General features: G+C 41.9%; 1 protein-coding gene across 1 annotated transcript; it reads right to left on the bottom strand.

The window, feature by feature from the left end:
* Window positions 1-418: 418 nt before the first annotated feature.
* LOC137266387 (signal recognition particle subunit SRP72-like) lies at window positions 419-17455 on the bottom strand. The gene is made up of 19 exons (XM_067801885.1): window positions 17284-17455; window positions 16126-16243; window positions 15429-15549; window positions 14486-14551; window positions 13059-13136; window positions 11090-11198; window positions 10758-10821; window positions 10293-10431; window positions 9918-10049; window positions 8740-8868; window positions 8261-8398; window positions 7688-7783; window positions 6877-6980; window positions 6328-6405; window positions 5251-5382; window positions 4650-4696; window positions 4251-4364; window positions 3448-3490; window positions 419-658 (listed from the first exon to the last, which is right to left on the bottom strand). The coding sequence occupies exons 1-19, from the start codon at window positions 17387-17389 to the stop codon at window positions 490-492; spliced, it is 1983 nt and encodes a 660-aa protein (XP_067657986.1). The 5' UTR covers window positions 17390-17455; the 3' UTR covers window positions 419-489.

Genomic DNA, 17455 nt, shown 5'->3' with positions numbered 1-17455 from the left:
TTGGTGTTCACATTCGGTCTAGCGTTCATAGCTTTGTGACCGAACGCTCAGATGAGACCATATAAAGTTCAGTTTAATATGTTTTTCTAAGTACCATTTCTAAGAAGGCTGAAGTCCCAGTTTTACTTAGTGAAAAATAATGGATGTTGCGATTTACATTTATCACATTAACGACAAGGTGTATATATCACAACAACGTGTAGTGTTCTTGGAGGAATGTGATGCAGGTCTTGGGTGTTCAACAAGTTGGTGAAAAACCAGGGGCACAAGGCTGCCATACTGACACACCTGTGAACACAAGGCTATGATGCTGATGCACCTGTGGGCATGAGGCTATGATGCTGACACACCTGTGGGCACAAGGGTACAATGCCAAATCAAGTGGGATTCTCTCCAAAAATGTTTACAACAAAGAGAGTACTTGATAATCATTTTATTTAACTTTATCCACATGTTACATTGCCCCAGAACATCTGGCAGTTCATCTGTCTACCATCGATTTCCCTTCTTCCTCTTCTTCTTGTTGGCCTGAGCTGGCTTCTGTTGCCTGGGCCCGTCAGCGCCCCCTGAAGCCCCTGTGGCGCCTGCTGAGGGGGAAGTCGGTTGACCAGGCCGGGGGGAACTAGCAGCACTGCCGGTAGGGGACTTGCCCATATCCCTACAGAACATAGCAGTGAGTCTTATACACCATAGAATGGAAATGAAAATTATCCTGGTGCACAAACATACAGGTGGATGGTTTAGCCTGGTGTTGGGAGATGCAGTACTTAGCTCTTATTTTAACCATGTTAGAAATTAACATGATTTTGACTATACTGTCAAAAAAATAATATGACAAAAAAGCATGAATTGCTGATTACAAACTGCACCTCTAATTTCTCTGTAACTAAATTAACTGTGGAACCAGACATGTAGTATGAAAATTTGCATCTGAGAATTTAGACTAGTCATGATTCCAGATCATGGCCTCCTAATCAACACAGATCTGTCAAGAGTCACTCTCCTAGTCAGGCCTCCTGGTCAACACAGATCTGTCAAAAGTCACCTCCTAGTCAGGCCTCCTAGTCAACACAGATCTGTCAAGAGTCACCCTCCCAGTCAACACAGATCTGTCAAGAGTCACCCTCCTAGTCAACACAGATCTGTCAAGAGTCACCCTCCTAGTCAACACAGATCTGTCAAGAGTCACCCTCCCAGTCAACACAGATCTGTCAAGAGTCACCCTCCTAGTCAACACAGATCTGTCAAGAGTCACCCTCCCAGTCAACACAGATCTGTCAAGAGTCACCCTCCTAGTCAACACAGATCTGTCAAGAGTCACCCTCCTAGTCAGACCTCCTAGTCAACACAGATCTGTCAAGAGTCACCCTCATAGTCAACACGGATCTGTCAAGAGTCACCCTCCCAGTCAGGCCTCCTAGTCAACACAGATCTGTCAAGAGTCACCCTCCCAGTCAGGCCTCCTAGTCAACACAGATCTGTCAAGAGTCACCCTCCTAGTCAACACAGATCTGTCAAAAGTCACCTCCTAGTCAGGCCTCCTAGTCAACACAGATCTGTCAAGAGTCACCCTCCTAGTCAACACAGATCTGTCAAGAGTCACCCTCCCAGTCAGGCCTCCTAGTCAACACAGATCTGTCAAGAGTCACCCTCCTAGTCAGACCTCCTAGTCAACACAGATCTGTCAAGAGTCACCCTCCTAGTCAGGCCTCCTAGTCAACACAGATCTGTCAAAAGTCACCTCCTAGTCAGGCCTCCTAGTCAACACAGATCTGTCAAGAGTCACCCTCCTAGTCAACACAGATCTGTCAAGAGTCACCCTCCCAGTCAGGCCTCCTAGTCAACACAGATCTGTCAAGAGTCACCCTCCTAGTCAGGCCTCCTAGTCAACACAGATCTGTCAAGAGTCACCCTCCCAGTCAACACAGATCTGTCAAAAGTCACCTCCTAGTCAGGCCTCCTAGTCAACACAGATCTGTCAAGAGTCACCCTCCTAGTCAGGCCTCCTAGTCAACACAGATCTGTCAAGAGTCACCCTCCCAGTCAACACAGATCTGTCAAAAGTCACCTCCTAGTCAGGCCTCCAAGTCAACACAGATCTGTCAAGAGTCACCCTCCCAGTCAGGCCTCCTAGTCAACACAGATCTGTCAAGAGTCACCCTCCTAGTCAGGCCTCCTAGTCAACACAGATCTGTCAAGAGTCACCCTCCCAGTCAACACAGATCTGTCAAGAGTCACCCTCCTAGTCAACACAGATCTGTCAAGAGTCACCCTCCCAGTCAACACAGATCTGTCAAGAGTCACCCTCCTAGTCAACACAGATCTGTCAAGAGTCACCCTCCCAGTCAACACAGATCTGTCAAGAGTCACCCTCCTAGTCAACACAGATCTGTCAAGAGTCACCCTCCCAGTCAACACAGATCTGTCAAGAGTCACCCTCCTAGTCAACACAGATCTGTCAAGAGTCACCCTCCTAGTCAACACAGATCTGTCAAGAGTCACCCTCCTAGTCAGGCCTCCTAGTCAACACAGATCTGTCAAGAGTCACCCTCCTAGTCAGGCCTCCTAATCAACACAGATCTGTCAAGAGTCACTCTCCTAGTCAGGCCTCCTAGTCAACACAGATCTGTCAAGAGTCACCCTCCCAGTCAGGCCTCCTAGTCAACACAGATCTGTCAAGAGTCACCCTCCTAGTCAGACCTCCTAGTCAACACAGATCTGTCAAGAGTCACCCTCATAGTCAACACGGATCTGTCAAGAGTCACCCTCCCAGTCAGGCCTCCAAGTCAACACAGATCTGTCAAGAGTCACCCTCCCAGTCAGGCCTCCAAGTCAACACAGATCTGTCAAGAGTCACCCTCCTAGTCAGGCCTCCTAGTCAACACAGATCTGTCAAGAGTCACCCTCCCAGTCAGGCCTCCTAGTCAACACAGATCTGTCAAGAGTCACCCTCCTAGTCAGACCTCCTAGTCAACACAGATCTGTCAAGAGTCACCCTCCCAGTCAGGCCTCCTAGTCAACACAGATCTGTCAAGAGTCACCCTCCCAGTCAGGCCTCCAAGTCAACACAGATCTGTCAAGAGTCACCCTCCTAGTCAGGCCTCCTAGTCAACACAGATCTGTCAAGAGTCACCCTCCCAGTCAGGCCTCCTAGTCAACACAGATCTGTCAAGAGTCACCCTCCTAGTCAGACCTCCTAGTCAACACAGATCTGTCAAGAGTCACCCTCCCAGTCAGGCCTCATAGTCAACACAGATCTGTCAAGAGTCACCCTCCCAGTCAGGCCTCCCAGTCAACCCAGATCTGTCAAGAGTCACCCTCATAGTCAACACGGATCTGTCAGGAGACACCCTCCTAGACTGTTAGCAGATCTACCCTACTAGACCCTACTAGACTGCCTGCTTCTACCAAGCACCTGTCCCACCCTGAAGTTTCAGCAGTACTCACATGTCAGCAGCAGCTCCTGATGTGGCCCCCTGAGTTCCTTTACCTGGACAAAAAGAAGGAGATGTAATTCAGCCATATTCCAGGCTAGTGTGTAGTCAGTACCAGACAATCCAATCCACTGTGACACCCTAACAAACCATTCTCCATGCTTAACCACTGAATTCATTTGTTCACCCCTTTGGGTTGAGCTGAGTCGGGTTTTACTTCACATCTTCATTATTCTAGCCATATAGGGACGAGATCAAGTTTTCACCCATTACCATTCTAAGTTCATGGCCCAAAAGAGTCTGGCTTTCATTTCACCACCATTTAAAAACAGAACATGTCACAGCATCGAATAGAAAAGCAAGCATTTTGGTATTCTTCCTATGAAACTACAATTTGTGATACAGGTCAATTCTCCTCAGAAAACCTACGATCAGGTGCCCGCTCACACAGGAAAACAGATCATAGAGAGAACAATCCACATGTGGTTCCAACTCTTCTGTACAGTAAGGGACCAACTATGTAATATTCTCGGATCAGACAAAATGTACATAATTCTTCTGCTTTTATCATGTAAAACCGGAGAAAATCATTTGTGTTTTTAACACCCTACCACACAATATCAAGTGGTTAGCCAGTAAAGGGTGGAATTTCTTCTGATATAGTACATGCAATCTTTGTTTGTGGATTAAGTTTCCATTCAGATAAAAAAGCTCACATAGTGACCAATCTTTGTTGTCAGTTAGACGTGTTTATACACCTCATGCTCTGGCAGGGACCTGTGGATGACGACACGTTGGGAAAGTGGGCATGCTTACCAATGTCCTTCCTCTTGTCTTTCCTTTTCCCACGGTAGTATGACCTCTCGCGTTTTGGCAACCAGCGCTCAGGGTCAAGGTCAGCAGCGGAATCAATGTTCTTTGGCAATTTACCTGATACAGGAGAAATGACAAGTCAGCACAGAATCACAGGAATTGAACCAGGGTATGTAATATATAAAATACATTACGGAGAGTTCCATGTGTAGTGACTCTGCTTGCACTGAAGTGGAGAATAACAATTTTCATACAAAAACCTAAAACTGTCAAACAACCCAAATGTTAACACATCAACAAGCAGATTAATTACAGAGAAACCATGTCAACAATTCATGATAAATGTCCTGTGGGATAACTGTCCGTATGCCCCATGGAAGAGGGGAAGTAAGTTGTACCCACCCTTCTTCTTCTTTCTCTTCTTCTTCTTTATGAGAGCATCTCCCGACCTGAGAGAGAAAGTAAATGTTGTAACACAAACTAGCCAACCAATTAGACTCCTGGCAGGAGAGATAGGAGTTACAGATAGACAAATATGGTGCTGAAGAGTCAAGGGTAATTACCGTTACAACCATTAACTCCATCACATCATGGAGTAGTAAATGTTTGTGGATAAGTTTGTTCATGAGTTTAGCAAGAGCCATCATAGCAGTTCATTTCCAGGTGATTAGCCTGTGTTGTGGCTGAAGATATGACCCCCACTTCGGTACAACACTGTATATAAATATCACTTCTATTCACAATCAACTTGAGCGATATGATTGCCCTAACCCTTCCTCACCTTTGCACACATTATTCCTAAATCAACTTCCCCACTATAATTCCATTCTCACAGAACCTACAATAATGTACCATGCTAAATGGAAGAAATCCAATGATGTAAACACCCTGGGCACCACAAAAAATGAAGATAAAGACCACAAAGGGACATAATCCATAGACTGCAAAATGAAGACCACTCGGGCAAAAAGGCCAAATACAGAACTTGAGAGGGAGTACTTACCCTCCTGGGGATGCCTCAGACTTGAGTGTCTTCTTCATGTATTTAGGTCCGAGTGTACTGAAGGCTGCCTCTAAGGCATCAACATCAACACTCTGGGCTATCTCCTCCACTGGGGGCAAGTCTTTGCTCACTCTGACATGGGTTAAGGGGCACATATTTTGTCTAACAGTTTGCTGTCATCCGATTTTTTGCCTGGTATACTTCTGCGATACTTTGCTGCAGCAGTGAGTAAATGAGTATAGTTTATGCTGCCTTCAGCAATATTCTGGGAATATCACTGCAGGGAACACCAGAAACAGCCATACCCACTAGGATACCCCTACACTGCTGCAACAAGGAATGGTGATAACCCAGTTATCAATTGCTATATTTGCTTCACTTTAACTGATAATCCTTTCTTTCCATGAACAAAGGAACAGTAACAACCCTTCTTAATCTCCGTTTCCTGTAACGATAACAACTGCATGATATGGAATCACAACTACTTAGAACAATATCAGGCAATAAGTGACTCAATGCCAGAACAACTAAAGGCAATAGCTCTGTGACTTATTGCCAGAACAACTAAAGGCAATAGCTCGGTGACTCAAAGCCAGAACAACTAAGGGCAAAAGTTCTGTGACTTATTGCCAGAACAACTAATGGCAATAGCTCTGTGACTTATTGCCAGAACAACTAAGGGCAAAAGCTCTGTGACTGATTGCCAGAACAACTAATGGCAATAGCTCTGTGACTTATTGCCAGAACAACTAAAGGCAATAGCTCTGTGACTCAAAGCCAGAACAACTAAGGGTAATAGCTCTGTGACGTATTGCCAGAACAACTAATGGCAATAGCTCTGTGACTTATTGCTAGAACAACTAATGGCAATAGCTCTGTGACTTATTGCCCGAACAACTAAGGGTAATAGCTCTGTGACTTATTGCCAGAACAACTAAAGGCAATAGCTCTGTGACTTACTGCTGGAAGAAATAAGGGCAATAACTCTGTGACTCAACACAAGAACAACTAAGGGCACCAACTCTTTGACTCAATGCCAGAATAACTAAGGGCAGTAACTGCTGTGAGGTAGGATACTGTTGAGCCTTGGCCTGATTGAACTGGGAGTATGCAGAGATGAGTTGTGCCAACACACGTGGATCATTCGGACTTGATCTGCAGAGAAGGAATAAGAGTGAGTATTTATCTGGTTTTAAGGGTGTTGACACTGGACACTGCGTGCCAGCCTTCAGATGCTGTTCAACCATCTGGGTTCGAGGACGTCGACACATCTATATAGGTGTCTTAGTGTGCTAAGATTCAGATGTGGTTCAACAGAACTGATAACTCACGGAATAGTGCAGGTCTACGTTACTGTACAGAGTTATGACTGTGATAATGCTAAGACATCTTGATTAACCAAGTCATACACACTGTATGTTCAGTACATGTACAACCATCTCATTTTTGACTTACTGTAAGCCAAGAGTTGTTGCAAATTTATTTTGTTGATGATACAGTTTCTGCAGTAACAGCGCTGAGAAACTTTAATGAAGTAGTTACATATTTCAATAATATCATTTAATTGTACCTTAGGTGATCATTGCACAACATGTCTTTCTTGAAACCTATCAGATCATGACTTACTTGCGAAGATCCTCCAACATCTTGGCTGCCTGCTCAGCATTGCCATTTTTCAGTTCGAAGTTGGAGGCAGCTCGGGTCAAGGTCAAGAGGTCAGCTGACTTGGGCTGCAAGGAGGCGTTAGCTGGCATTATAACACAATGTTGATTATCCATTCAGTGTACACTTTGTTCTTTGTCAGTATCTCTACCTCTTAGCATATATCTCATCAAGCACAGAATAAACTAACTTACTTCTCTTTCCTTTAAACAACTGTAAATAAAAGCTAATATATCAATTAGAGCAATGTGAGAAAGACATTAAAATGTATCCAAGAACTGTAAAATCATTAGTTGGAAATCAATAGTGTCAGCAATTTCAGTGTTCACACTGATGCCGTGATGACAGCTGTAACAAAATATTTTACAGCTGAATATAATTTGAAGCTATATTTTCAGCCTGACTTTCATCTCAAACTCTTTATGAAAAAGAGGATGTGATATACTCTTGAACAAACAAGGGCATAAAGACTTCAGTCTCACATGAGTGACATTGTTTAACTACACCCAGTGACACAGGTGTAATGTCTAGTTTTTAGAGTAGACCTTCTATATGTTCAAGTCCAACTTTTGTAATTTATGGATTCAATTTCCATAAATAGTCTGTCATGTAAAACAATACAAACGAAAGCTTAGTAAATTTTCAACATTTCTTTTATTTTGCACATTTTTCAAAAGTTATAATACTGCATCCAGTTTTACTAGAAACACGAAATGACCATATCGGAAGGTGTCATGATGGACTCTGAAGGCCAAGGTCACCTTGGACAACTGACCTCATTTTTCTTGTACCAAGCTACAGCCTTGATGAGGACCTCGGAGGCAGCATCCTTGTCTTCCTGACTGAGGTACAACGTCACCAGAGCGGACACCTAAAACACCATGTCGCAACATGTACCACTTACACGATTGTCACATGTATACTTTAGGCTGGAAGTCATGAATGACATGACTTACAATGAACCTGTCCAAAGCATGGCCAACATGATAAAGGCTTGGGTAAAAACTAGGACAGTTAATCTACTGGTTTCCAGGTATATGTTAATCTTAAATACATAAAACAGAAAATATCTTTTACTGATTAGGTTCTTTGTTAGTTGTTTAATGACACACGTAAAAGACAAAAGGATGTAAACATCTGAGAGGGGACCAGAAAATCCAGCGATCAATATCATGAACAACAGTCTACATCATCAGGGTGCAAGTAAATAAATTAACCAAGTCACAGAGTATGGCCATCCAATCCTTTGGATCCAGCATTGCTTGCTAGCTGGATAGGCAGAAATTGGACCTTTATGCATTTATGTATATGACAGGTGTATGTTCATGTATATGACAGGAGTACTAACTATGCCTGGTCTGTAGGTAATGTCTCCAAGAGTCTTGAGGGCATCACACGCCTGGTACACAGCACCCTGACTCAGGTACAGCTGGGCAATTACCAGCTGAATACTGAAGCACTGGTCTGGGTGAGACTTGACGTACGTCTGCAACACAAACATGAGTTAGGTCATCTCATGAGGAAATCTAGACATCATGTAGGGAAATATCTCTCAGGATATCTGGTAGGGAAATATCGGTTAGTACATCATGTAGGCTAATATCAGTTAGTACATCGTGTAGGGCAATATCAGTTAAGACACTGTAAGGAAATATCAGGACATCATGTACGGAAACATCAGTTAGAACACTGTGTAGGGAAATATCACTGACCTGTGTTTATGCTCCACACACTAATCCAGCACTTTACAGGATCTGTTTCAAATCTACACATTAAAAAGTTTCAATGATTTTCAGTTGTCGCTTGGACACTTGTTAGTTGGCATACCTGCAGACAAGCAACAGCTTTCTTAACGTCCTTGTCCTTGACATACTGTGCAGCCTGTATCAGCACTGGGGTGTCAATGTCCGGATACTGCGACATCAGCTTATTTGCCAGATTGTGACACAAATCTCCCTGAAACGTTCAAAGACAGATTTTGTCAGTTGTGTTCAAGGGAGGTAACTCATGACACATCACGTAACTCACCAACAACTGGTTTTTAACAATCATCAACATTTCAACTGACTGACTGAGTATGGTTTTATGCTGCTTCTAGCTATATTCCAGCAACATCAAGGCAGGGCACAAAAGAAATGGGCTTCACACATTGTGCCCAAGTTGGGATTTGAACCCAGGTCTTCAGTGTGACTAGCCAACACTTCAACCAATAGGCTACCCTACTGCCCCAACATTGTAACAATCCAACTACCATAATGTCCTCATGTCAACAAATACTTCCAGACTGGATCACATGACATAGATCATGTGGGAGGCTATTTTTAACTTGTATCACGACAGATAGCAGGGGTCAATTTATAAGTATTATCTACAGTACAATTACATGGTAGTTTACCTTAATCCTAGTTAACATGTGTTTTCGTTACTGATGAGATGTTCTCTCACATGCCAAATCCTAATGAACAACAGGAGTGACATGTGTCCCTAGTGTTTTGATGGCTAATTAATCAATTCACACCAAATGCCTTCCGATAGATTAAGAATGGAATCTCATAGTCGTGCGGTAAACGGTATTGACGTGACACATACACATGCACATTGCACAGGTCTCTCCGTCCGGGTAACTGGATAATTTTTCAATGGAAATCTAAGGGAAAGGTTTGGAAATTCGCCATCTAGGGTCCGGTTAAGCAAGTACAATTAATGAACGTAAGTTTCGTTTCACATATAAATCGTCCGGAAGGCGGGGTTTCCGGATATGTGGTGTCCAAGTAAACGGGGTTCGACTGTACTTCAAAATAGTTAACTAATGATGACAGTGAATCTGCAGGCCGAAGCTGAGCCAGTGAATCTGCAGGCAGTTGGTTATTAAAGCCCTACAAGTTTACCTCTTAGTCTAGAAACATTCAGCTAAGTTTAGAGACCCCTCCAGGTTTGGCTGTTATTCCAGACACCCCCAACTGCTCACTATTACTGTAGAGTCCCAAGGGGAAAAGGTAAGTCACCTGGTTGGAGTACAAGTGAAGCAGACACTGGTTCAGCTGGATGTTTGTCTTCTGGTTGGACGTCAGCTTGTGCTTCAAACTGTCTCCTGTGGCAGCCTTCATCTTCCTCTTCGAGTCGAACACGTTCTGGTCCTGCATATACATTAAAAAAATATGAAGCTAAGTTTGTTGTTCTACCCTGAAATCTCCTTGAGGTATCAGGATGAAGATGCATTCATAGGTGATGAGACATTTACAAACCCTCAACAAACCCTCAACAAACCCTGTGTCATGGTTCACAAGGTGACCCCTCTGAATTTCTCTCACATGGCACTGACATAACCGAGCACTACTAGCATGTGTGTGAAGCCAGCGCTGGAGGTGACGTCTGCTCACCTTGTTCAGAGTGACCATGTTGTTGGAGGCCACTGCCACCAGGCCAATGTCAGAAGGTTTGTTCCTCAGGACCTGGTTATACAACTTGTTGGCCTCGGTGTTTCGGTGGAGTTGCTGCAGCACGTATGCCAGCTGCACTCTACAAGGTCAGAATATTTAATACTAATAAGTTTTGTTTTACACTCCCCCTTCAACAAGATTCCAGCAATATCATGGTGGGCACACCAAGAATGGGTTTCACTCATTGTGCCCATGTGGGGAATAGAACATGCTCGATGTGACAAGAAAAGACCGTAACCACGAGGCCACCCCACTAATTAGAATAAGGACAATTTTCCAACTGACATATCTTGAAAGTAAGATGATGAACTGATAAGTGATTATAGGAAGTAAAGTCGACGAGACATATCTCAAAAGGGACTAAGGCCCAGACATGACTAAGGCATCACTGTCACAATTACTTACCTAATGATTGCCAGCTCCTCTTCCAGTTCATCTTCTGCCAATTCGGGATCATTCTTTAACGCAACTGCGGAACACATCTCAACATGAATATCACCAGTGCCACAAAGTGAGCACAGAAGGTACTAGACAACCCTACAGTGAAGTGTTAACAACACAGTCAGCATTACTCAAACCTGTACAGATCTAGACCAGACGACTGTACCTGTAATCAAGGAAGCCTGATATTGTCATCCAGAAAGTCATTCATTCAACATCAGATCTTCTGTGCCTTTATCAGGGGTTACTTGGACCTTTGTTTTAATATCAGATCTAAGCTGTTAACTTGCACCCACCTTCAGCACTGCGGAGTTTCTCCTCAGCTGTTTTGTAATCGCCTCGGCCGATGTAGTAACATGCGCTGTTGTAGCTGATCTCATAGGAACCCTCCAAACCAGGGTCATCCTAAAACAACAGACACTTAGCATAATGGACAGAACACACCTGCAGGCAACAAAATATACCTGAGGGCTTCAGAACACTCCTGTATTGAACAGAAAACACCTGGATTGCACAGAACACACCTTTGTTTCAAAGAACACATGTATTGCACGTGAAACACTTCTTTTGCACAAAACATAACTGGATTGCATGGAACACAAGGACTGTGCATAACACACCTGTATTGCACAGCACACACCTGGATTGTATAGCACACACCTGGATTGCAGAGAACACGCCCCCATAAAACAGAACACATCTGCATTACACAAAACACTCCTGGATTGCACACAACACATCGGTATTACAGATTACATATGCATTGTACAGAACACATCTGGACTGCACACAACACACATGTACTGCACACAACAAACCTGGATTGTACAGAACGCATCTCAATAGAACAGATCACTCATGCAGAATTCAGTCTAGCTTGTATTTTCTACTAATTACCCACATTGCACAGTCAGTGAGTGATGGGCATGTCCAGTCTGCATCTCCTGGTATCATATCATACTTAGGATACAAATCATAAGATCAGGGATGGCATCAGGTGAAAATTATTTCAGAGGGAAATCAGATTTGCATATTAATTCGTGAAAAATTGCCATCCCTGCTTTACAAAGTTCACCAACCCTTCTGCTATTTCCTTGAAGTTTTTTCAGATTTTCATTTTGACAGTTACTTTCTTCAAGCCATTTCCCCTGAAATTATTCCTCACTTCTTTATCGGCATCACTAATTAACGATTCTTGATGATGGGTAAAAATTTTCACCACATTTCGGTAGATTAACCGCTGAAAGAAACTTTCGCCATTTGCGCCTCCATCTGCATTTACTGATGTATGTCTAAATGGGGACTCTTACCGGCTGCACTGACCAAATTGATCCAATCATGTGTTAGCTTAGAAAGCAGATAGGAAAGTGGAAGCACAGCTTTGTTTACCAATTTTACGGGACGCAAAATTCTGAATATTGATAGCCCAACAGACACAGATTTGGGTACTTGACGCTGATAGCAGCAGGACCTCGCACCCCCCAAAAATTTTCTCCTTGGATTCAGAAGCTCTAGAGTGACTGATCTACATTTAAATCATTCCTGCTAAATGGACTGACCATACTTCGTATCACGACAAGCCATGACAAACATAAAAATGTTAAAATCTCATGTTAGCAAAGGAAGTATGAATAAACGTAAACGCTGACATTACTGTAATATGGATGTATCTGTGGAGATACACCATCAACATTTACAATATCCTGATACAATAACGTTGACATTGCAGTAAAACGGCTGTATCTGTGGCGATACACCATCAACATTTACAATATCCTGATACAATAACTTTGACATTGCAGTAATGCGGCTTTATTACTCACCCGTTGGAGATACTGCAGTGTAATATTTTTACGGCAATATTGCACTAGTGTAATACTGCTTGATGCATGACATCAAAATGGTTCAAAGTTGTGACGTCACAATGCTAATGAGGATGTCGCAATTTCACTAGACCTTGCTTGACTCGCGGAAACCTGAGAGTCCTCACACTAGGGAATTTCGCGGCAGTTTCTGTCAATTTATGTTGGCAAGTAATAAACAGAATACTAAACTCACTTCCGTGAAATATCATTTTTTTAAAACTCATTAAAGACTTAGTATCAAACCAGTTTTTGCTCATTTGATACCAAATCATTAACTCATTTAATAAAAATGGTATTACATGGAAGGTCGTTTAGTATCCTCTATGTATCTGTGGCGATACACCATCTACATTTACAATATCCTGATACAATAATGTTGCAATACACAAACACTACTCACAACATCAACGCCGTCCCACATCTGCAGCGCTGCCACAACAGCAGCGAGGTTGGTCTGTCTCTCGTCATCGAAGTCATCCTGGAATGAGATAGGTCAGTGTTACTGCCAGGTCAAGCGGGAGATCATGTGTACATGTACACACTTTCAAAGTTCATAGTAGAATAAAAACTTAATGTCCTGAAACATACACCCTCTCATGCCAGCAACTCAATTCTGAAAATGGTAAATTCCTTGTGATGCTACACAAAGTAGTACCGTGATGAAGAATGACAAGCACATGTTACTTCATACTATGCTTTGACACAACAAGAACATCATTATGTATTGTTAAGATGAGGTATAACAATGACCAATGGCATTACCGATGTTGCTATGAACTTGTGGTCAAGTTAACCACTTTTTTCAACATCACCAGGCAACGACAAGTATCTTGTAAAAATAAAATCAGTGACATAAGATGAGAGTTTTGCTTATTTCAGCTATCATTTAAAACACTGACAACAAAGTAACTTGAACTTGTCAGATGATTAATGTGCAGAGAAAATTTATACATTATGGGAAATATTTAGGTCCCAAAGGGTAAGCGTGTGTGTTGGACATTTCGTGTCAATGTTCGCAGATGAAGAAATTTATGACTATGTCAAACCAAGCACACCATGACTTAACTACACAAGGATTATAATAATCTGGCTGCATAATGGATTTAACCCCACAGAGATAAGTCTGTCAAAACTTTTATCACTGGGCCAACCCCATCCTCAATATCTCCAGGGCACATGTTCCGATCAATCACCACCATGCCTTGGATGCATCTATGGGTTTATTGCCTCCCTTTGCTGGCTGCATATTCTCACAACAGACAATCAGCTAAGCGGTTGTTACAACCGAGCTTGCCAGGGTCAACAAACAGAGTGGTCGCAGCTGTGAAGGTTTGTTCGCAGTGCAACTTAGATTTGTGGGGTTATCAAACAGACAAACTGACAGGTCTGAAACTTTAAAAAATATATATATGCAAGAATTCCTTCTTTCAGAGAATCTCTGCATGTTGTGCTGCCAAGTTTAAACGGTTAGGTAATTCAAAAAGGGAAAGTGAGATGTGTGATCACTTAACTTCCCAGTGTAGACATGTGATTCAGTGACTAGCTGAAAAGCTAACCTAGGGATGTATTTAAATCATTGGGCTGAGTTATAGATGCACCCAGCAGAGACCTATCGGTACATATAAACTTGAGATATCAAGGATGGGCCAACCCCATGACCATTACAATTTACAAGTGACAAATAAAGTCATGTTCAGCATATGGTTCCTTGGTAATGTCATGAACTACAATGCTGGCACAAATTACATATATTACACATACAAATATACAAAAAAATGTTACAGAGCCATTATCCGAAATGGTTGTGATGACAAGTGACCTACAAACCTGCGAGTTCTTGACGATATCTCTGTAGAGGTCGTAACACTCCTCATACTCCTCAAGGCGATACAGCTGAAGAAGATCAACAATCATCACATCTGTTGTCATAGTGACACCAACATCTAAATCAGTCACACCATAATGCCTTTCTAACCAATCCCTAATTCAGCCAACATACATTAAACTTGGACCATACATCCATTATGGTTACTACTTATCACAGTGGTACTATGGAACACACCTGGTTAAACAATAATCATGTTCGACATGATGGCGTCACATATCATCAGAACAGACAAAGTAATGCATAATGTCCAAATTATGATTTCTGCTTTAATTTCGTTTCTGGTATTTAGAGTACTTAGGGTAGGTAGAGGAGTGTCTGACAGTATTAACACCAATAAAATTCAATGCCATAAATCAGAATTTATCATGATAATATCCCTGTAAAGTTATATTTGTACCGTTATTTTCCGAAGAAAATTTTGTGGTGATGTCCCATAACAAATACCAATGATGAGGCCGTGACCTTGTAGTTGATGCAAGACGCACCCATGAAGATCTTGGTCAGACCTGATCTTCAGTAACCCACACTTGTACTAGGAGGCAACTAACAGGATCAGGTGGTCAGACTTGCTGACATGATTGACACATCATTGTATCCTAATTATGCAGATCAGTGCTCATGATGTTAATCACTGGATCATCTAGACCACAGTTGATTAATTACAGACTTTGGCCATAAAGCTGGAATACTGCCGAGTGTAATGTAAAGCTAAACCCATTCATTAATAAAAGCGCCACCCAGGTTGTGATGACTGTCTGTATATCAAAATAATACCAACTACCTTGAACATTATGATGAAGACAAATGAAACTATTAGAAGTAGGTTGGTTCCAGCAAATACAAATGGCTGACCTCCTCTAGGTCAATGGGTCTGTTACTTACAACTTGTGCAAGGAGCTCCTTGCTGCGACTGTCTGGGTTGGTGATGGAGCGGAGGGTAGTCAATGCTTCATGGGTGCGGTTTAGGCGGTACTCGCAATAGGCTTTCTCAAACTTCAGATTCCTGTTGAAGATACATTCTTCAGTGAATGTCATTGTTATTTTCCAAAATAATCTACACCACAGCCTATAGGACATGGTAGAACATGGTCATGAATCAATGAATAAAATGTTTACACTTGCCCTGAAGAATGTCTAATATCACATGTAAAATGTTCAAAATAAGATACGAATAAAGAATGATGATGACTTTTTCATCATGTTTATGGATAAACAACTTCTTTAAAACGATGCTTCAACATAAATTCTAACGACATTCATGGTAATCAAGGAAACAATTCCTTTCCCAAAATCAAAAATAAACCTAGTTTTAAATTTAGTGTCTAGAATGCACTACAAACTTAATACAACCCTCAAACCATACAGATTTCATTCCGTAACAACGGGTTTTGTGATATGTTCAGGTCATGTCACGTGGTCATGAGCTTATCATGAGGTCAGAGAATAGAAAGCAAACAAAGGAATCACATGTTTTAAATTGTTTTGAATATTTGTATGTCGCTTGGTTTCAACAAAAGATGCCATTCTTAAATATGTGAGTTCCATTTTACCAAACAATGAGCCTCTATACAAGACTCACAACTGCAGTTTCTTGTCCTTGTGTATGGCAGTCAGAGCTTCATCGAAGCGATCCAGAAGAATAAAACTGACCACTTTGCACTGAAATGCCTCTTCCTCTTCTGGATTCTGCTGAAGAACTGTACAACACATGATACAACAAAGATCAAATGAACGTATCATTCAATTCAACAGATTTTACAGACTTGACAATGACTGCCTTAAATGTGTATTGAGTGAGTTTAGTTTCATGCCACATTCAGCAATATCCCAGCTATATTCATATAGGATATGCCCCCAGTTTGTAAATAATCGCCTCTGAACAATTCAGTGAGCAAAAGCGTAAGCATCTATCGGCATAATTGGGAACTGATGACAACCAAGTCAGCGAGCCTCACCACCAGATCCAGATAGTCACCTCTTACGATAAGCACAGTCGCCTTTTATAGCAAGTATGGGTTGCTGAAGGCCTATTCTACCCTGGACCTTCATGGGTCACAAGTTGTATAGAATGAATACACCAAATACAACAATATATCAATGTATATCACTAGAAATCTCTTTTAGTGGCATTTAGCATGTTTAGAAATGTTCGCAGATGTGGGAGAGATTTTTCAACTTTTTTACTGATCTTAATGGATTTATCATTTACCCTAGATCAAGGTGAGAAAAGCTTCTGGGAAACATACTGTGATAAGTGATTCAGCTGAAGTTAAGCAGTTGAATGATATCACTTTTACTTACCATTTTCATCAAGCTGATACAATTTCAGAATTGGCAAACTTTCTTACATGAAGGTGTGTCGTATGAATAAACACACTTCTCAAATAATCTATTAGTATGATTAATGAATATTTGACAAGTACTGATTGTGACTGGTTATTTGTTGCTTTGGTGGGGCGTGCTCACTCAACAAATCTGCCGAATTACCTACATTCTGTTTGTTTAGGGAGTAAGAATCTCATTTAATCTTATAGTTCAGGAAAACACACACAGAAATGTACATTTCCTACATCAACAGCAACTGCCTTGTTGAATTCACAAAATTTGACTGTTTACACCTGACTAACCATATGGCATATGTTGATTACCATAGGAAGTACCGGCCATCAAACCGAGCTCTTGTGAAAACACGCAGTCGACTTCCGTTGAAACGAAAGCCATAGTTTGTGAAACTTACTTTTATTCGCAGCCTTAATGGCTCTTTCATACTCTTGTTTCTGTCCAAATCGGTTTAAATCGGCATAAAGAGCAGATAACGTTCCTCCTTGGCCTTGCTGTGCCATGTTGGGAAAATGACTCGATTAACGGATCCAAGTCTTATATACGCTATTGACATTAGCTGGAATAAC

Source organism: Haliotis asinina, chromosome 15 (assembly GCF_037392515.1).
Source record: "Haliotis asinina isolate JCU_RB_2024 chromosome 15, JCU_Hal_asi_v2, whole genome shotgun sequence".
Classification (NCBI taxonomy): domain Eukaryota; kingdom Metazoa; phylum Mollusca; class Gastropoda; order Lepetellida; family Haliotidae; genus Haliotis; species Haliotis asinina.
This window is presented reverse-complemented; position numbering and strand designations above follow the sequence as displayed.